The following is a 21841-nucleotide window of genomic DNA, read 5'->3' as shown; positions in this document are numbered from 1 at the left end:
AATCACAAAATAATTTGTCCAGGTTGGGTTATTTTTTAATCAACTTAAAAATCCATTCAAAAATTATACGTATCCTAGAGCTTATTCTTAAATGTTACTTTACTCATTATCCCATTTCTTAGGTATGGTTAACTTTGTGATCTAAACTTTAGGGCAGTGGGAGGGAATAAGCTGCTATAGGTTTATGTAAAAAACTATCACTATGCATATATTTAGCAACAATAAGCTTTCATTGACAAATTCAAAACTTTTAAGTCTCTAGGACTTGAAAGAATGAAATGCATTAAGTCACTGGTTCTCATGCTTACGTAAACAGATCAGACGTGCTTACTGGGGCTACACAGACTGAGCCGTACAAAGACTAGACAGTTATACAGGCTTTTTTGCAGAGTGTTTCTTTAAAAAACAATAATTAACTTCCCTTCTTTTTTCTCCAGTATAACCTGAAAGCCTGAAAACTTGTGTTCTATTGTTTACCCAGGTCTTCAGGGGGCTCTAACAGAAGAGAATGAGGGTTTCCAAAACTCAGTGAACACAGTCTAAATTACAAAGCATTGTGCTTTTGTTTATGAGAAGTGTTTCGTTGATGTTCAAGGTCCATTTAAACACAAGAACACTTTTCAGAGCTCAAACGTTTTGATAAGACCTTCTGTATTGCCAGTATTTACCTCAGGTTGTTAATATGGATAATTCCAGTTGTTTAATTTCTAGCCTCCTCTATGATTTGCTTTACCTTCAGACGCAAAGTAAGCATGCTGTGTCCTATGAAGTTCTCTCATCAGCACAGAAACTTCTAACACTAGAATCAGACTTGGGCAATGCTCTCCTGGACAGAGGAGCTCAGGTGTCTTACGTTTTATACTGCCAGTGTGTTTCCAAGCAGAAAAATGGCCTCCAGAAGTTCCAACTTTCGCAGAAACATCATCTGATTTGATAAGCAGTTACTACTTCGGACTATCAAAACGCAACTGGACAGCACGTGTACTAATTTGGTAACTTCTACAACAGCTAGCACAACAGCGGTTCATCCCAAGTAAGATTTTGAGGCACCACCCGGAAAATCCAAATGCTTTTTCCATGGGCTCTTCTTGCTTGTTAACTTCAAAAGCAAAGTTATGACACAATCTAATTCAAATAATAAGACTATTTAATACTAAACTTGGGTAACAGGAAACGCAGGAAAACAAGAGAGTGCACGTACTAACATACTGGCGCTGGAGCAGATGACTCCTTCTGAGAACCTACCCACCTATCCAAGAAAAGTTAATTCAGGCACAGTGCTCAATCAAATAACATTGTTTCAATGTCACATGGGATGCTTACAGTTATAATACTCGGTTCCCTCAATACTCTAGCACTCTGTGAACTACATTTAAAGGAATTAAATGAATATCACAAAAAATTTGTTGCTTCCTTGAAGTCCTGACAGCTGATTCTGCCTCATCTTTATAAAGAACACTCAAAAAATTAGAGTGCTAGGTAAATCACATCATAATTGCCCATACAGAAGGAATCCATCCACACTTGAAAGAATGTTTTAGGCAATAGTCGATGAGAAGTATTACTAGAGTAAACCAGAAGCCTCCTGTTCCAAATGCTTTTGAGGATTGCTATCTAATACAATTCTAAGTTTTCTAATCCAGAAAACACGAAGTTCTGCTGTTTACATTTTGTTAAGCCAACTAGTAACGTTATCAATCTTATTACCTTACTGCATCCCTATACCAGTGAGAAAATACCTGCTTTCACTGTGGCAGTAAAAATCTACTGCAAGATCACAACCCAACGAAATAAAAATGGACCCAAATGTCGGTGTTAAATGAAACATAGCACCCTACTTTTTGCTTTGTGCCAAGCACTACACTTAGGGCAAAGTGTCCTTGCACCATTTCATCTAGTTTTCCTCAATAAACTAGACAAAAGCAGAAGCAAAAAGGGATATTATACCATCTATAATTATATGCCATATATATGCTTGTCTATATGTGTAACAGATTAAGACCAAAATAGCAACTGAAATGACAGCAAAGACTTTTTTTATGTGACCTATGTGGAACCTAAATGTTCTTCCCTTGAAATATCGACCTTTGTTTTGAATGCACCCACTTCATCTGAAAATGAAAAAAGGGAGGGCAAACACTGGATGTATATTAATCCATGATCATTAAATTAAGTAGTACCTGCAAAAGTATAAGGATGTACTTCATAAATGGTTATAAGTAAACACAGTAATGTTTTATACTTTTTTTTTTTTTTAAGTAAGTACATATGCTTGCTGATCAACTGCAGTACTCTAAGTATCTGCAGAAACACTAATATCCTCTCTGAGTATTCATGGGGGAATAAAAACAGTTCTAAATAAAGTTAAACATTCCAAAGGCAGGAAAGCACACACGAGATTAGCTCATATTGTACTGATGAAAATCTGGACCAGAAATCAGAACACACCCATACAAAAAAGACATGTTTTACTAACAACTGCTCTGAATAGAATGAAACTAAACAAACAGTGTAAAGGAAAAGAAAATTTGTCTTATTAACACACTTAAGCTTTCAGTTACATAGAGTAACCGTTCCCATAAAGTTATAGATGTGTATTACTAAATATAGACAGTCAAAATGTTTTAGTTCAGTTCTTAAATGTGTAGTGTGAAGCTCAAATAAGGGGCAGGGACACCATAATTTGAGGATCAGAGCTCCCACTAACTTCAACCACAGCCAGACAAATAAAGAAGAGACCGTCATCCTTTAATTCAACAATTAAGGGTGAGATATTACTAAGCAAATTTGGAATTTTAGTATGAACTATCAAAGTACTTCTTTCTACTGATATGTAAGTTATTAGTTTAACAATCCTCCTCTGTTATTTGAAAAGGTTTATTGTCCTAGCTGGAGAGAGTTGGTGGATTCATTACAGCTTGCTTATTATGTTCTCTTGCTGTACTATTAAAATTCCAACAGAACTAAGTGTGTAGCAATAAAAAAAAAAAAAAAAATTCTTATTTGATTTCTTCCCCCACATACAGAAATATTCCCTTTTCCCCCCACTGGAAGCTACTTTAAAACTTTAAATTCCTAAATAACGTGCATTGAAGGCATTGAAAAATACATCCTTTAACAGAAGTACACCTGAATTATTTCAACAGTTCTTAGCACATTTAAGTAAAACTTAACTGTTACACAGTCTTTATAGAGTTCAAATGTATTTTAATTGAAAGATATGCTGGGCAATTAAAAAATAGAGGTGCTATAATGTATTTTAAAGTACAAGTAGTTTTCATGCTAGGTTCAAAGAGCTGTACAACTATGCTAGACAGAATAGACACTGAAAAGCAGCTAGTATGAAAACCAAACTCCAAAGCCACACTCAGAGAGCCAAAGATTTGGTAAACCAGAACAGCAAAAATTAATTAAAAAGACAGAGAACACACAAAGAATCAAACCTAAATCTTAAACGCACCTTCTTCACAAGTAAGAATGCTGGAACTTCTCATTAGCATCAGATTAAGCAGTTTTTCACTGGCAGACAGAACTGGAATTATTAAAGGAAAGAGAGAGCTTGTTTAAACAATGCTTACCAGCACTACCACAGGACTCTCCACTTCTACTTCACAAGGACCTGCATCCTTGCACTGCTGCGGAGACTCTATAACAAGCTCTTTCTTAGGATTTCTGTTTGTTCTTGCCTGCATTCTTTGATTGAAAACACAAACAGCAGCAAAACCGTATGCTTTTTGGCATCAAAGTAATCAACATGCCAGTGATTCAGTGAAAACAATAGCTTTTTCCCTGGCACAAGCAGCAGAAAGTACAAACTAGTCTAACTTCTGAGCTGCAGTTTGCTAAATCTGTCATGGTGGGAATGCATGACAGACAAAGGCCAGCCCCTAAGCATGTTGTATTCCTCTGGAAAAAAAAAAAAAAAAAAAAAGAAGAAAGAAAAAAAGGTGGATCCATTTTAAGGTTATGAGTCAAACACAAAAGAGAATATGCATTTCTAAATTGACCATGTAAAACAGTCCAAGTCTTTTACAGCACTTACAAACTCAAGGCTTCAATATTTTAAAATGTTTTTATTGTAAAAATTAGGCACTTATTAACAACTGGGCCTCTTTAGAAGTATAAACCCCTAAGTGTTACTTTTCTTTTTTTTTTTTTTCTCCTTACATTAGTATCACTTACTCAGGTACTATCAACAACCAGCCACTAACCAAATACATTCTCCAGGACCAATGCCCCAAACAGATATGTTGCTCTTTTTTTGGCAGTAGGGTGGGGATGCTCTTTTTAATCTTAGTGCTAAATCCGTATTAAAAATTTACCTTAAGCTCAAATTGCCTTCACAGTAAAAATCTTATATAGTCTACAAAAATACTAACTCAAAAATAAAATTTACAAAATAATCTCTTTATACCTTCACTTTTAAGCACTTAACTCTTCAAGTAAACTACCAGTCTCCCTCAGCCTCTTTCCTCACTCGAGCCAGTTAGCTCATTTCTGTCTTGCACGTTATTAGTGCTCTCAGCTCATTCCTCCCTCCTAAGAACCCTCCAGCATTGTAGATGTCCATCACTGATCACCCTCCAAAAAACCACTGAGAAGACAACACAACAAAATCTTCACACGTTTTGACTGAAGTCACTTAAGACAACCTCAGATCTTCAGCCATGAAGACAAGCCAGCCATCACTCACTGCCTTTGGCTTCCATAGCATTTTCTTTTTGCTGACAGCAGAAAAGACTGGGAGAGTGTCTCCCTTGTCTCGTGAACAGTTTTCAGAAGTGTCTCTTGGCCTCGTGATTCAAGGCTACACAGTGCCCGGTGGTTAGTATCTTCCATTCCTGTCCTTAACTGCAACATAAACTCAAGTCATGCTTCAACTCTGCTTCTGTAATCCAATCTACTCTCCTACTATACTGCTACTTACAGACACCGTTCAGCATACACACACGCTGGCAAAATAGGAGGCAGCAATTTTTACTGGGATCATTTCTGTACAATTCTTTAGTGCAGTGCAAAGCAATTTTGCATGCAACCTAGCTGATAGTTTTGGTAATTTTGAAGGTTTCACCAACTGAGCTCCTCTATGCAGTAGTTTTGGCATATGATTGTATGCTAAATTCCTCCTGAAAAAAATGAACTGTGATGAGCAGTTTTCTCCAGGTTTTGAGAAGGGTATTTTGGTTTTCCCTTTGTTTCTTTTTAACACTAATGAGTTGCAACTTCCAAGTGCACAAACCTCAGTGGCTGTATTTACCAAGCAAAAATACATCTGAGAGAAAATTCAACTCCCCAGAGAAGCACATCCCTATTTTAGACTCCCTGTGCACTAGAGCAACCAGACAGCTGTGGAAAATAAGCCACCACCTTCATTCAATTCTCAACTCTGCTCCACTTCTTTGGACAGTTAATTATCTCACCTCAATATAACTGTCATCCTAAATTTAACTTGACATGAATTTTTATCTATTCTCTAACAGAAGAGAAAGTCACCTTAATCTGCAGAAAGCAGATCAAGTTGTGGAGAAGCATAAATATCCTCATTTACTACTAGCATTTTTAAGAAGGCGCAACTTCAGGCACAGGTTTCTTACACTTCAGACCTAACATAAGTTGTTAATATCTCTTTCTCTTCCCCTTCTCTCTGCTCTCACACCTGCAGAAGATATTATTTCAGCTTATTGCAATCATGAAATTGAGTCCAACCAGCAGTTTGCCCATCCCATCCACAATGCAAGCACATTTCTAATGAGTGAACTGAAAGAAATAATAAAGTTTACTACTAGTCAAGACAATAATGATTTACTATGCTTCTGCTTTTTTCTCTGGGAAAAACAAGTTCAATGCATTTACTTTTTAAGCAGTCTCTCTAATATATAGGCACCAAACTCTAGAAAATAATACTCTATAAAGCTGCTTTAAGAGTTAAGAAGGAAACTAGCAGTTTAGTCAAATTTACAAAAACAGGTCTTCCTGTGTAAATCAAGGTAGACAATAGTTCAAGAACATTTAGTTACAATTTACTTTTATTTTGCACCAGCCCCTTTTGTTTTCAGAAAACGGAAGTACAGAACAGCTTAGACTAAATTATACCGTTACTTGAGGATGCAGCTGCCAAACAGGAATTTGTTTCATTGAGATGAGCTACAATTATACTTAACTGCAACCAGAAATGCACAACCTTATTATGCACAAGGCACTTGCAAACACTCACACTAATAAAGACTTAAAAATATTATACACTTTAAATAGTATTTCTTGTCCTTAATTTAACAGAGGATTCTACTTTTAAACTGCAACATTGTTTCATCCTCGTCAACTACTTCTCCTGAATGCATCTGGATTACTTTAATTCAGTACAAATGTGATTTTCTTTCCCCATCTTCCCAAAACACGATGAGGGACAAAAAGCAAGCCAACATTTTTATAACATCAATTTAAAGATACAGAAGTTATTTTTTCCTACTGAATGGTTAATGTATTTTCTAGCTTGCATTTCATTAACACACATATACCATTAGAGGACGTTCTTTTATTTAACAACAGAACTGTGAAGCAGTACCTCCAGAGCTATATCCTGCATGAAATAGACCTTAATTGCTAGATTTATGTGTATTTCCAACATTTATTTTCTGCTGAGGACTTAGTGATTATCTCAATAATTTAATTCACAAAAAAATACTTAGGGGAAAAAACCAAACCCAAACCAAACCAAACAAAAAAATCCACACCACAAAAACATGAGATGCTGCTTACCCAGGCACCACACAGTCAGAAGAGGTGTTACTTTAATCAAGAGGTATATTAAAAAATTTTACCAATAACACGTTATAATTCAAAAAGTGAAAGATGAAAAACAGGACTGTAAGTCATGCTGCAAATTTATCATCTTGTTACAGGACCTGTAGTTTTAAACCATTTAACTGCAATAAAAAAGAAGAAGAAAAAAGATACTACTCAATTTGTTGTATCAGGCAGTCACCTGAATGAGGATCAACAGAGAATCCAGGAAAACAATGCACGTACAAAAAGAATGTCACTGTACAGAAGTTATTTGACTGCATTTCCAAAATGGCAGGTCCCCAAATTGCAGGAAATCACTAGCTAAATAGAGACCTATGTGCAAAATAACTCAGATTATTATGGAAACAATGCATTTCATCTTTTTACAAACACAGTGTCTTGAAGGACTTCCTATGGTACTTTTAACAACAGTACTTTTCATGTTACTTCCAATGGCCAAATAGTTGATTCTCTTCTTGCATCATATACCCTTAAGGAATTGCCTATGCAATTACAAAATTACACAGGCAAAACAGATCTCAGTGTTCCCAGCATACCTCAGTGATTCATCCAGCAAATTTGCTGCCCAAAAGACAAGTTCCCTACATACATCCTCTTATTCCTTCAAATCACTTTTCACTCCAAGAGCTTGCTTTCCTAATGCATAATACCACATAATGATTAGTAAGTGATAGCAAGGGAACAGGCAGCATATGAGGATTTCCTCTGAACTTTGATGGAAGAAAGAATGACTACCCATCCTCGCTGTAGGAACAAGCTAAAACCTGAGTAGTTTGGTTTAATGGCACTTCTTTTGCTCCAAGTCCCACTTATAATCTGCATCAAGATCACTAAACCCTGTTGAGTGGCCAGTATCAGCAATCACTCAATCTACCAGCTATAATTACAGCCACCAAACTTATCTCTGTTAGCTGTTCTAGGAAAAGAATTGTTGCTTAACCTGTAGCAACTGGGGGGAGAAGGGGAGGAAGGAATAATCTTGCTGTAGGTTTGCATGTCCTGTATAAGTGAAAACAGAAGGATTTGACATCATTTACTAAAATCCTACACCTGTTCTCTACTCCTTTGCAGCTCTTTAAATGCCCTGGCAACTCACAGCATCTCTCAAAAAACAACTTTCAAGAAGGAGGTTAGGTGACTGGAGGGGTTTTGATGCTTTGTTTTGTTGGGGGTTTTGGAGGGTGGGGTTGTTTTTTTTGGTTGGTTGGGTTTTGGTTGGGTTTTTAAGGCAGTAGCTCATATGGAAATATGGACCCACTTCAGCAGAATGACAAGCACCATTAAAAGCCAATACTTCTTGCTCTCATCTGTGTTAGTAAGAGATATTCTAGCACTGTCCTCCCACACTTGGCAGCCTGCCTTGCAGCCATATTAAAAGCATAACATTTCACATGTCAGTGGAACATTAAGTGTTGCAGCTATACATATCTTAATACTGCGGAGTTTCATAAGTGACCAACAGATACATGCTTGCCCTGGAAGAACATATTCACAAGTTCAAGAGAAAGGCTCAGCCAGCTGATAGCAGATGGAATACACATGCAATTCACCTGGCGATTCCCTGCCATTCAGACACACTACATTCAGATGAAATAGAAAAAGTCACAAGAAAGTTAGTTCAGAAGACTCAGTCCTCCTACGGCAAATACTGCAAACGTGTAACTTGCAGTCCCACCAATAGGGAGTACATTCTCTAGCAAAAAAAAGTCATAAAAAGGATGATAAAAAGGGCAACAAAAAGAGAAAAAAAGATAAAGCATAAGACACAGGTATGAGTGTGCTACATATTATGTAACTTTTCACATTGTCAACATTATAACTAAAATACTCCCATTTCACTGACTTTCCTTGGTAAAGCAAGAATTAATCCCATTCTGGAATAGGTTGAATAACAATCCCTCTTTGGGGAGGCATCTCTTTATATCAAAATTAATCACACAAATCTCAAATTTTACATTATAGTTAAAATTACTCTCAAAACATGATTTTGAGGGAGAGAGTCAAGTAGCCTGGACAGGACAAAGATGCTGAGATACCACATAGAAGAGGTCTCTATCATAAGTAGGTTGCATTGGTGAAAAAAGGTAACATCAATGTACAGGTCTGTATGACTACTTAAGAAGCTGGAATAAAAAACTGATCTGCCTGTTTTAGTGGCAGCATAAAGTTAAAGGATTCTCACAGTCAGTGTTTCTATTGGGTCCATAGAGTTTTTGTACAATGCATTTTTTAAAAGCTCCTTATTTCATGGAATAAGAATTTGGCTAACATTGTTAAAACCAACATGGTATATCTCATTAATTTCCCTTGGCTAGACATCACTATCTGTCAGATAACAGATAAACAGTAGCTTAGTTTGGACACTCCTACTCTGTGACAAATACAAACTAAAATAAGATTAAAATCACAGCAGAGCTAAGCAAAATATAGATTAACTTAAGTCTTGTCCATGTTACACTTTTGCATACTGTTACCTATGAAGTATCAACTTAAGGTGCACTTCTTTGACTCACTGGTAACTGATTCATTTCATACCATCTTAGTAGATATCTTTCTGTTTTCAGGGAAAACCCGACTTCCTTATGGTTCCAGGGGAAAGAAAAAAAATTAAAAAGTAGTTAAAAAAAAAAAAAAAATCAGTAGAATTTAGTCAGGATAGGAGACTTCAAGATTAAACCCGCACTTCTGCTAAAGGATTTAACTATTGTTCTGACATACCTCCTTATAGACAGGACATGTACAAGCAGACTGACTCTGCAAACAGTATTGGACTAAAGATGGCTTTTTTCCTACTGGACAGTACCTTACAATTATCAGAAACTAATAGGACAGCACAGACACCAAACCAAAGACAAAAAGCAAGTCAAAACCCCAAGTCTGAGGATCTCTCAAACTGAAGCTGTTCTGTGCCAAGCAAGTCTGAGGTAAGGGTCTTCCCACTGTGTAACACCAATCTTACAAGACTTTTTCCAGGAGCAATTTGCTCCTTGAGGAGATGGTTAATTCACCTCTGCCCTTGGGCTGAAGTAAGAGTGCATCTTGGTTTGCTTCTACACTGCAATACAAACCTGTCTTGGACTTCACACTGTAGAGTTCTAAGAAACAAGAACATTGCAAAAGTTAGCAGTTGGCTCCCAGCTTTACTTTTATTGCATTTAATTTCATGACAGAACAGGATATCTGCATCTGTAGATTATTCAAATAAGCATTTCAGGCTGTTCCTAAGGCAGCTGGAAGGAAGTATTAATCAGGAAGAAAGAGCAGAGAAGTTGACTCCTTTCTGCCTGTTCACTAAGTCTAGGCTCTACTCTTGAAAACACCACCCATGCAGCTTCTCAGCTACAGAAGTGTTCTTTCCTCTCCTCAAGATCAGACAAGGCTTTAAAGGTTTTTTTTGGTTTTGGGGGTGTTGGGTTTGGGTGGGGGTTTTTTGGTTGTTTAGGGTTGTGTTGTTGTTTGTTTTTTAACTCTAGACATTTTGCTTGCTTTCTATCTAGCTCCCCCAAGATCCCCTGCTGCTACATTCAAAGGGAACACGTTCTCTACCTGGATGCAACCTAATGCCACGTTTTTGGGGTCAGATATCTTTCTGTGCTAATCCAACCTATATTGTCATGGACAATAAACAATGGCTTACACATGTAGACTTGACCAACTATCCTCAGATTTTATCCTCAGTCTTAAAGAATTTCTCCTGAGGATACAATGTTTAATCTTACCTTTTGCATGCCAGTGCACTGAATACCTGCCAACCTATGTCTGATACTCCTCTCACGTGCATCTTTCAAAGAAGCATATTTGCTGCAGGAACTGCACATTTGGTGAATTTGTGCTGCAATTTCCCCTGCTGAGAGGGCAGAAGGATACCAGACATTCAAGCATTAGTCCCAAAGGAGTCCAATGAAAGGTCAAAACAAAAAGAGTCTACAAAAACCATCAGGAGATGTAGCCGAAACTACAAGCCAGCACGTTAAGACACCAAGTTTTTACTCACCTAAGGCAGTAAGATGAAAGGAGATAAAAGAAGTGCTCTCATTCAAGTGACCCATGAAAAACTATGCAACAGTTAGATGCTGTACTCATACATGTCTGCTTCTTCCTTACTAAGAGGCCTAATGAGGTCTAATGCTCCAGCTGCTGATGAATAAAAGCCACTTGTAATAGAGTTACAAGTTGAAGCACGGTACGAAAGTGAAATAACAGACTAAGCCATGCAAATTATCTACACACCATTAGAGAATTGCTGTATAAGCTATTTAAGCACATTAAAAAAAAAAAACCACCTTCCACTTACTCAGCAGAATTACTTCCTTAAAACTCTCTCCTTTATATATTTCTATTTTATATCTACTAAACTCTTCTACTTTAACTAAACAAGTTGATATTAATTTGTTAATTCAGACAGCAAGAACAGGCCTTAATGTAAGGCCTTTTAATAAATGAATGTTTTAATGTTTATTTTAAACACAGCACATGTTCAATCAAGAAAAGTCTTTTTTGAAAAATCATACGCATATAATTTAATATGATTCTGAAATCAAAATATTTGCAACTTGAATGTCTACTGCGGAGTTATTTCCAGAATTACATAGCTCACCGCTGTCATTAATCAATCTTCCCACATGCACAGACTTTGGTATATCTTAAAGATGTCACAGTTTATTAATAAACCAAATGACTCATGGGCAGCACAGAAAGAGCAGTCGCACAAAAACTCAGTAACACCTAATGATGACACTGCTGTCAAGTCAACAGGTGACATAGACTAAGAAACTGCAGTTACTAAAATATTAAGGTTAGTGGTTCTGTTTTCAGCAAATACCTATATCCACCATATTAAAAGCTGGACTTTACTCCTGAAGTCCAGTTTGAAATAGCGTTTGAAAATGCCCTGCATTTCTTCTCAGAAATTGTGTAAGCACAAATTAAGTAACACTTATTCAAATTAAGGATATTTTCCACATCAGACTTAATAAATTAAAAGGCTACTTAAAATTATTAGGCCCCATCTTGCACATGCTACAGCTACTAAACTACCTTAAGTAGGTTTACCAAACTACAAGGTTCTAAAGCTTAATGAGAGAAATAGCAGCGTTGAATAGGCCATTAGAAGCAAACTGAGCAGAAAACGTTACAAGCACAAAAAAAACCCCCAAGTTGCTTTCTGCAATTTTCAAACAAATATAAAGAAGAAAATGTTGACGTCCTTCAGCCCAATCTGTCTCACTTTAGAATTTTCTAGCTCCTCTACCAGCATTGCTAGCACACTCACCTAGCCTCTTCCTTCACTAAATACTTCAAGGGGCTTATTAGCAAAACCCAAACTTTTAAAATGTTGTTAGTTTTATTGTCACTACACTCCATTGCTCATTTTCCATCTTTGTCTACCATCTAAAACAGCTGTTTAGGCCCTAAACCATACAGTAACACTTCACTCTCAGATAGTCATTGGTTATACAATGATTACCAAAAAGATGGAATTTTAATATAAAAATAAAGGCCATGGAAAAAAAACCCTCCTAACTCTAAGATACTGAAACACAGCAGAAATAACATGTAATATCATGCTGAGAATGGATTAAGAAAAAAATCATAGGAAAATCAAAACAAACTAAGTAATGTAGATCAAACATACAAGCTAATATTTTGAAAGTGTATCCTTCAACTTACTACAAAATTCAGCAAATCAGAATGCTTTCTCAATATTTGCAGAAAATAAATATGCCCTAGGTGGACATTTGGAAAAAATATATTTTCATTCATTTTGGTGCAACTTTTAATAGCATCCCAAAATAAATTTATAATCTTTTACTAAAATATTTATTTTTATCCATGTGGACTTAAAGACCCTAAAAGATGCTGTGTTCTAGCAAGATAAAGTGTATGTGACAGGCTACAAATGTTCCCAAAGATAAGATACAGCATTTTCATTGCAAGTTTGAATGACATCAGATGGATAGAAATAAACTGTACTCCTGAGAAGACAATCTCACCCAGGCTTCATTTTATCTTTCCTTCAAGCAATTAGAAGAGCAGACCTGCTTAAATAAAACTTTAATTAGATTTAATTTAGATATAACCTCCTGACCTCTGGATTACAGGGCAACTAAGAAAAATGTATGCTAAGTCAACTACTTCGGCCTCCTTATTTCTTCACAGAGCAGGAGATTTTTCCTTCAAGGAGAACTACTTCCGGAGACCTTTCTGTTCACAGGAAATTTTCACAGATTTTCAACACTGGTTTTGCAAGAGAATCAATGTGTTCCTAAATTAAAGGACTCCCTGAAGTTCACTGGTGTTTTGACAACAGCTCTGTATCAGGAGATATTTGATCCAAAATAGCTAAATAGACCAGATAGCAGGTACAGCCAAAAAGACAGAGGTAAGAAATTGCAGCTCGAATATGTGTTACAGCACAAATAGGTGAAGCCACACACCCACACTTGCACCTGTTGCAACAACCACCAAAATAAAAGAAAACACAGGGAAGTGACACACTGCTACTCTCTTTTGGTCTTGGCCATACAGCTTCTCCTCAAAGAGGATTCCTGTAGTCTTCACCTCCCTGCATGGTTTCTCAGTAAGAAGCAAGGTATTTCTCCTCCTGAAAGCCACCTCTTCAGAGGAGGAAAAGCTGGACAAATTAGCTTTTATAGCAAAGAGTACAAAAAATATGTAATTTAAGAGTTCTATGTATATACTTAGACGAGTTTCATAAAATCACTTGCCACTGTTGCCAGGACTGCAGTATCTTTCCCCCTCTTCTGAGAATCCTGCTTCCCCCTCTTCAGGTGTAAGTCGGTAGCAACTGCTCCCCAACCTCAGACAACATGTCAGAAAGCGATGGCCAGTGCCAGCTCTGATTATCAAGAGTGTGACCTTGTAATGAAATCCCCCCCCCCCCCTTTTTTTTTCCTTGTAAAATTCTGACTTTTGTTCTTATGGACAACACTAGTCCAGTACAATGAGCAGGAAGCCATTCTGAGCCCTCAGTTCTACACATTCTTCCATACTAACCTGCAGGTATTTATCCCAGGAAGAAATTTATCTTGATCCACTAATTCCAGTTAAACCAAGGTGACAAAGCCAGACAGGAAAATCCAAAAAACCAGTATCATTATTTAAAAGCAATTTTGGAATTGAAAAAAAACCCCTAAGTGACTGATGTGGAACTTCGGTTGTAAATGGCAGACTAAGCATATTTTGTGCTTAATCTTGCCAGTTTGCAAACCAATTCTGTAGGGCTAAATTAAAGAGAAATTATTGCTGGAACAATACCACATGAAACAAAAAAGACGACAAAAAAAATACAAAAAATTTTCACTGCAACCTCCAGGTTACAGTGATTCATATTACATTTTTAAAAAAGTATTTCTTCGTTCACTCATCTAACTATATGTAGAATTTAAGACCAGTAAAGGTGTTAGGTCTTAAATTCAATGGAGAACAAAAGTTATTGAAAATATTCATTGCCCAGAGTTTAACAAATGTCTAATAACCATCTGTATGAGGCTAACTTAAAAATGGCTAACATTGTAAAAAGGCTTCTAATACCTAGAGGAAGCCATTTTATTTTTAATATCAAACCATATTAAGAATTTATAAAATGCAATACTATCATGTAGGGTAATATACATACTGTAAATTATTTTAAGCATCTGAAGACAGGTCAGATTATTCTGTATTCTTTCCTGGAAGCTATGTGTGTGTATTCATGTGTATAAATATACATATATATGTGTATGTGTGTGTGCATATATATACACACACGTATAGGTATACACATACAGATACATACACACACACGCCCCTTTCTTTCTTATATTTGAGTTCAGCAAGAAAGGACCTGAACAGCATAAAGACAACAAAGCTTTGTGAAATTTCTAAAGGCTTTCCATAACTGCAATTGCACCGCGTGGGTACGCCAGCAGGCACTACAAGCTTGTCAAAATCTGTCCAGTTATTTCAGTGTACCACACCCCTCTTATTCCAACTATCTAGCCAGCGACAAAGCAATTAACAAGCAACCCCAAATTATTTTAAATAAATATTTAAATCCTTAACTAGCCAAATTCTGAAGCAAGCGGTGCACGTTAGCTATTGCAATTCCACCCCCTCAAGCCTAAATGCAATACATCTGACGCACAAATGCGTCATTAACCTGGGGGGTACAAAGACGACAGTCTCACTTTAAAGCCTGTTTTCTTTGCATCAAGCAACACCTAAAAAAGCGTTTGAGAGCAAAGCAGGTTCAGAAAACAGTTATCACTCCCTTTAACCATTTTTTTTCTTCTAGAATGCTCCTGTATCCCCTTCAGTAAGCTAAACAGAAATAGAATAGTTTCAGAGGAAAAAAGAAAAAAAAAAAAAAAAGTACTCAAGTCCATCTGAAAAAATAAACCTCAAATCCTGGGTTACTGTTTTCCCAACAATGCATTCCTTAGTTTTTCCAAATAACGTAATCATCTGTTGTTCTTCAATTGAAATGCCAAATACATTCCAAGAGTACATTTAGAAAGATCTAACAACAGACAATCTTCTATAACAATCCTGTTTATGGAGAGCAAATTCTTCAGAGCTATTAGTACAAATCTAAATGATATAATGAATATGAATCCTAAGCTTTAACATTACAGCTGCATGCACACGTGTATTACATGTCACATACATGCACTAACATCCTACAAGATCATGTACAGACATGAATATACCTTGTCCTAGTAGATGTTAAATAAACATGGTATCCTATTTTTAGTTTAGCTTTCAATTAGCAGATAAAATTATTAATGAAACAAGTTTGTATTTACCAGGGATGAATGAATCAATATTCCTGAATCTTCATTTGGCAAGCTGAATGCTGTGTATTCAAGGGCATTGTTTTCCCCTTGCTGTTTGCAAATATAACCACAGTTTCTCTCAAAAACTGTACGAATGCCTTTAAACAGAACCACACTTGTAGTGCAACCCATTCCAAATCTGTTGAATTTTGCATTTCTAGCAGCCCTGATTGCATTTGCAGAATGTCGTCTTCCTTTGCTCGACTCGAATAATTTTCCTGTGCTTCGCAGAAATATTTCTTTGCACAATCTTCATTACGTCCGACATTTAGTATGTTCCTCGACTAGAAACCATCAGCTACTGAAATGTAATCCTATTTGCTTAAGCCAAACACTGCCAAAAATCTAGCCGCAGAAGACAAAAATCAGAGGGTGATGAAAAGCAAAGGATACCTCAACTGTAGAAGATAGAAGGCTTTCATCATGTGCTATACTCCGCAACAGAGATGAAAAGATATTCCAGAGGGTCAGGGAAAGAGCTCCTATATTTCAGAGATCCTTAGAACATAATCAAAGATGAAAGGAAACTGCAAAGATACTGCTGCAGTTTCTGCTGCCAGCCACAAAGAATCCTCATCTGCTGCAAGAAAGCACTCTCCCAGAATGCTTAGCACAGAGTTCGTACTGGCAAACATTTCTTTGCTTGACCTATATGTGCTTTTTAGTGTTTAAAACAAAAAATTTCAAAATAAAACACTCAAAATATGAGAGGAAAATTCTTAAATCACTGCTGCTATGGAAAAAAAACCCAATGTGTTATATAAACCTACTTCAATCAAATCTATATGTTATCAGCATGCTATTACCAGTTCAGGCAAACCACAAGGGAGCTGAAGGCTGTCTTTACTTTTTCCTTTCTTCCTCTCATGCAAAGTAATCAGTCAATTCCCACCTGCCAGAAACTGACTTTATCTAGTCCTTGACTGCAAATAGTCAATAGTCATGAAAAAAGGGGGGGGGGGGGGGGGGGGGGGGGGAACACAGAATGAAATTTAAAATACATAAATTTCTTGGGTTTATAGTGAATCACACCTGTACTGACTGAATTTATCACTACAAGATTCTACTCCACATACTGTACTGGTATCTGTCATACAAGTATGTAAATATCTTTGATGCTGAGAAGTGTCAAATTTTTTTTAAATACTCTTAAAGCCAAGGAATTTGCATAAATAACTGTCCCAATCCACACCATAGCAGTATCAATCACCTTGTCAGAGATTGCTGGTCAGTTTTATATTTCTGCTAAACTGAAAGCACTGAGATGTATTTACTTACCAAATTGTAAAACTGGATGAAAGGGTGAACTTACAAACTCAAAATTGTTGCAGTGGAGTTAAACCAAGCTAAATTAAAAGGACTTAAGTGAAGCATGAACGGAGGGAATAAACAGATTAATGATGTCAGCTACAGATTTGCCCCCATGCAAATTAACTTATCTTGCATGCTATAATGAGACATTCAAAAGAAATATTTAAGATTTATTAGCATTTTTCCCTGACATCTGACTAGTTAATAAAACTCAGTATGCTTTTCATTACATTTCTAACCTAAATACACCATAATGACATGCAGACACATTGATTTAAAAAAAAAAAAAAAAAAAAAATCATTATTTGACAGTGATCCAAGTAGTTCCTGCCAGTCCCAGATTCTCAAAGGCAGCAGTTAGCACATTCCATATATTATAAGAAATACAAATTGTGTTAAGGCAGGTCTGTTAATAAGGAATAGCTTTTTGCGGGGGGCGAATAAAGGAGGTAATGGTGAAGAATTTGACGTAAATTCTACTCTGAAGGGCAAAGATGCTTCATACATAACCACAAACCTTGCACAGCAATGTCTCTGTACTTTCTTCTGTCTCTCTACCTATCCTACCCTCTTTGAAAACAAAAAGCAGGTCAGTGAGGGAAATGCTCTGCTCCATTCACTAAGGTTGGATAAAGACATCCTCGCAAACGTATGAGGGAAAACAGTCATGGGAATTACCATGGAAGGCACCCCCAAAAAATACATTCAACTTAACTGTTTCTAGTGCAGAAGCCCACCTCATTCCCATCTGGAATGTAGGATTATAGAGACCCAACAAAGTTCCATTTCCAAACGGGATATCAACAGTTAAGAGAACATTAAAAGAAAGCACTGTTTAGATGGTTTTTTGTGCAATTTCAGAGACTTCATACTAGGAAATGTTTCTAGAAACAAAACAAACAAACAAACAAAATAGATCATGCCTTAAGAGAATATGAGACAAGTAAGTCAGTTTACAACAAATTATCATGCACTAGACAGTTCCTTCAAATACCTAGAGAATGACCTCACTTTCAAAGCACTAGTAAGGACCTGGAGAAACAGGAAGACAGAAAGATTTCATCTGGAAAGACAAACATATGACAGAATCATAGACTAAGTCAGGTTGGAAGTGACCCTGGGAGGTGTTCCATTTCAAAACCAATTAAGAGCAAATTTAATTCTGACTATATCTTGAATAAATTTAGCATCATGTTTCTACACTATTTTAGAAAAGGCAACTGAAACTGACTTGGATCAAGACACTAGTAACAACAATGACATAAAAAGCGTTCCAGATAGAGCTTGGAAGAGAGATAAATATGGGGACATGAGGGGTGGGAAGAAACCACAGGGAGGAGGAGCTTGACCATATGCTTAAATATTAATATTACAAGAAATCTGAATAGTATGCAATGTAAAGCAGTCTGCCAACAAGCAGACTTTTTCCTAAGACATTAATTTGGTGCACAGTGCAAGCTTCCAGCTTCACTAAGATTGAAATTTAATGATTCCTGCAATTGTAATGAGCAACCACACTGCACAAGCAGTGAGCGTCCAGACAGAAATGTGACGCAATGTAATATTACCCATTACAGTATTACATCTCAAAGTGAAACAGGAGGCTGGGAAAATTCTTGTAAGGGTCTGACAGAACTTTCTCTACCAATTGAAAAGAGCTAAAAGACAGCTTACGGTAGGTAAAAATCTTTATCCAATGGTAAAAAAGCAGAACAAAAAATCAACATATGAACAAGCCCAGACTGTGCATCATATAAGCAGCAAGCTAGATGTTGCAAAGTGCCTTTAGCTGAGCCTGGGTTAGAAAAGGTCTTTTTCCATAAGGAAGAGGGTAGGGGAGGAAAAGGAAGGCTGTTAAGAGGAGACATCGCTAATGCCTGTCTTCTCTTTGTTTGTGAAAAAGGGTCTGCACCAGAATGCATGCAGACTTAGGAAGAGCTATTTGAATTAGTATATATTGCAAATATGACACCCCTAAGCCAAACTGCCTGTTTATATGGGGAGCAACAAGCTCCTCCTTGTTATATTCACTATATTGAATCTGTACTGACTGCACTATGAGATTCCCAAAGACAAAAAAGATTCATTTAGTTGTGTTAGCTTCAAGTTGTTTACAATCATATCTTTTTGAGACATGCTCTCTTGGACAGGTAATAAAGAAGAAGCTCTAGTTCCCCTCCAAAAAATGGTTGGGAACTGTTTAACAGTACAGTTACACAATTGCTTTAATGGTCTAACCACTAGTCCTCCTCTGATTACAGTAAATGCCTAATAATCACATTTCGCTTGGGAACTGGAGGACTTCAAATCAACATGTTAAGCAACCCTTAGACAACCAAATGACTTCCAACAAGCATAATCACACAGGTACAAACTAAACGTGTGCTAGAAATCAGAAAGTTCTAACCAATGTTTACAAGTTTCCATTTGACATTGGTTAACATTTATGAAGATGGAAGTCTTTAGGGAATCATTACCTGGGTTGATTTAAAAACTTCAGGGGATCCTATGAAATTTTCATTAACAAAATGAGAACTTATTAGAGGCACCTAGACAGAGACTGAACAGTTGAGAGAATACAGATCAAACTAGGGAGACCTTCAAATCCAATGTGTTACTACACACAACATGGACATTCTGCCTTCAGACATGCCATCACTAAAGCAAAATATTTCATAAAGACACAGGCCCATATCTGCCAGAAAACATACTTCAGGCAGGATTCAAGCATCTAGGTCCTAACATAAGAGCCACAAAAATATCCTTAATCTCTTAAAACATTAGGAGTAGGTACTTAAATTTTTACCTACAAAGTTGTCCTTGATATTTAACATGCCCAAACTGATGCCATCTTGAGAGGAGCGAACATCTGGTTCCTTAGACATCTTAACACATCCTGACTGAATTCAGCTTTCCACAAAACATTACAGTATTTGTAGGTGGAACACTACCTTCCATCTGGCAGCTGCCTGTGTAGCAGCTCAGAATGCTAGAGATGTGGGCTTAAAGCCTCCTCAGCCCAAAGATATTAAAATCAACATCACTTATCACTCTTTGGAGTGCCTTAACAACCAGATGATAGTATATCAAAGCCAATGTACTCACTTCTGCCTGATAAAGCTATGCTGCAGGAAAGAACTAAAGACCCAATAACCCTGCAAGAGGGAAAAGAAGTGTATATAGAACAGTTCATACTTAATAGGAATGTTCCTAGAGAAGAGGAAGAAGAAAATTCAGGTGCTGGTTTCTGTCACAAGGACTGTTTCTGCAATGATTGCTTCATGCAAATTTCACAGAAGAGCTTTGTCAGGTAATTCTCTTCAAGAACTCATGTTTCTTTGGAAAGAAGGAACTGTGTTAAAAGCTGCTTTGTGGCCACAACAGTGAGTTTTACTCCATCTTAAAACTCTTAAGCACCTGATTTGTCAAAACTAGTGCAGAGTGTTTGTTTGGATATGGATTATTCTTAATAACCCTTATATCCACTTTCCAGAATGGCAAGAAGGAGGATACTGGCAACTACAGGCTGGTCAGATTCACTCCAGTCTCCAAGAAAATTATGACACAAACCCTCCTGGAAGCCATTTCCTGACATACAAAGAATAAGAGGGTAGTTCCAAGTAGACAACATGGATTTGCCAAGGACAAGTTATGCTTCACCAACCTGTTTGCCTTCTGTGATGAGATGGTTGGCTCTCTGGACAAGGAGGTAGCAACGGACATTGAATAATGTCAGTAAAACAAGGCTTCTGACAGTCTCCCTTGGCACCCTTGTAGCCAAATTAGACAGATGTGGTCTGAATGAGTAGATAAGGATGACATCCTGTTCGACAGCAAGTTGAATATGCTGAGCACGCTTCTCAGTACAAGATACTGACATATTGGACTGAGTCTAACGGAGGGCCATCATGATGGTTTAGGGGCTGCAGCATATGATGTATGAGAAAAATTTGAGACACCTTGGATAGTTCAGCCTTAAGTGAAGGCTAAAGGAAGATGTTATTGCTGTTTGCAGCTACCTAATAGGAAGGTAGAGAGAAGATAGAGCCAGACTCTTCTTGAAGGTACAGTCATAGGACAAGAGGCAACAGACACATAATATTCCATTTGCATAAAAGGATTTTTATTTTTTTTTTTTTTTAACCATGAGGGTTGTCAACTACTGGGGTTAAAGTATTTCCGTCTTTGTGGATACTAAAACCAGATTGGCGTAGTCTCTGAGCAACCTGCTTTAACCAGATCTGTTATGAACAAGGGATTGTATTAGGCAACTTCCAGATTTTTCCTTTCAACCTGTATGTTTCCATAATTCTGTGGCACTACACTGGCTAGCCACATACTAACCACAGAGACAGAGAAAATCTCCAAGGGAATTCCATCGTTCAGAAGAAAGCCAGTATGATTACTCCAGGAAGTAGTCTTGAGAATAACATGTTTGGATTCCCACATAATTTTGACTGACATTCTGCACGCTTAGCAAGGCCATAGGAAGAGATTTGCATCCAACAGAAACAAAAAACTACTGTGACATTAGAAACACTAAGTATACCACCGGGCTGAAGACCAGAGGCAGTTTATAATTCATACGAGATGCCCCTAATGTCAAAGATCATATCAAAAGTGAAAAAAAAAATGCTTATGAAAATTGGAGCAAGATATAGTTCTGTCCTATCTAGTCAAGGAAGCTGTCATAGCTGGCTAATACCACAAGTTTCTCTTAATCGACAAACAAGGAAATGTTTGTGTCTATTATGCCTTTTATACATTTAGAGAAGTGGGAAGGAGGCATAAGTGATGCAACCCAAGAAATGCTATTGCAAATCTTGAATACATGGTATTATGTATGTGCTGATGGAGATGCACACAAATTTAAAACCCTGCTAGTTACA

The 21841-nt window shown here is 37.0% G+C and overlaps 1 protein-coding gene across 20 annotated transcripts in view; it reads right to left on the bottom strand.

Annotated features, from left to right (window-relative positions):
- Nucleotides 1-21841, bottom strand: part of DOCK9 (dedicator of cytokinesis 9) — a 137358-nt gene that overhangs the window by 103445 nt on the left and 12072 nt on the right. For 4 of the 20 annotated variants that reach the window (XM_052785716.1, XM_052785717.1, XM_052785721.1 and 1 more), the window contains exon 1: nucleotides 15612-15996. The exons of 4 other annotated variants lie outside the window; for them this stretch is intronic. In XM_052785716.1, the coding sequence (XP_052641676.1) occupies nucleotides 15612-15773 (162 nt within the window). In that variant the 5' untranslated portion in view covers nucleotides 15774-15996. Of the gene's footprint in view, nucleotides 1-3578; nucleotides 3948-15611; nucleotides 16004-21841 lie in introns of those variants that run through there. 12 more of the 20 variants (XM_052785723.1, XM_052785724.1, XM_052785727.1 and 9 more) reach the window with 7 other exon arrangements.

The sequence above is a fragment of the Harpia harpyja genome, chromosome 4 (assembly GCF_026419915.1).
Source record: "Harpia harpyja isolate bHarHar1 chromosome 4, bHarHar1 primary haplotype, whole genome shotgun sequence".
NCBI lineage: Eukaryota > Metazoa > Chordata > Aves > Accipitriformes > Accipitridae > Harpia > Harpia harpyja.
This window is presented reverse-complemented; position numbering and strand designations above follow the sequence as displayed.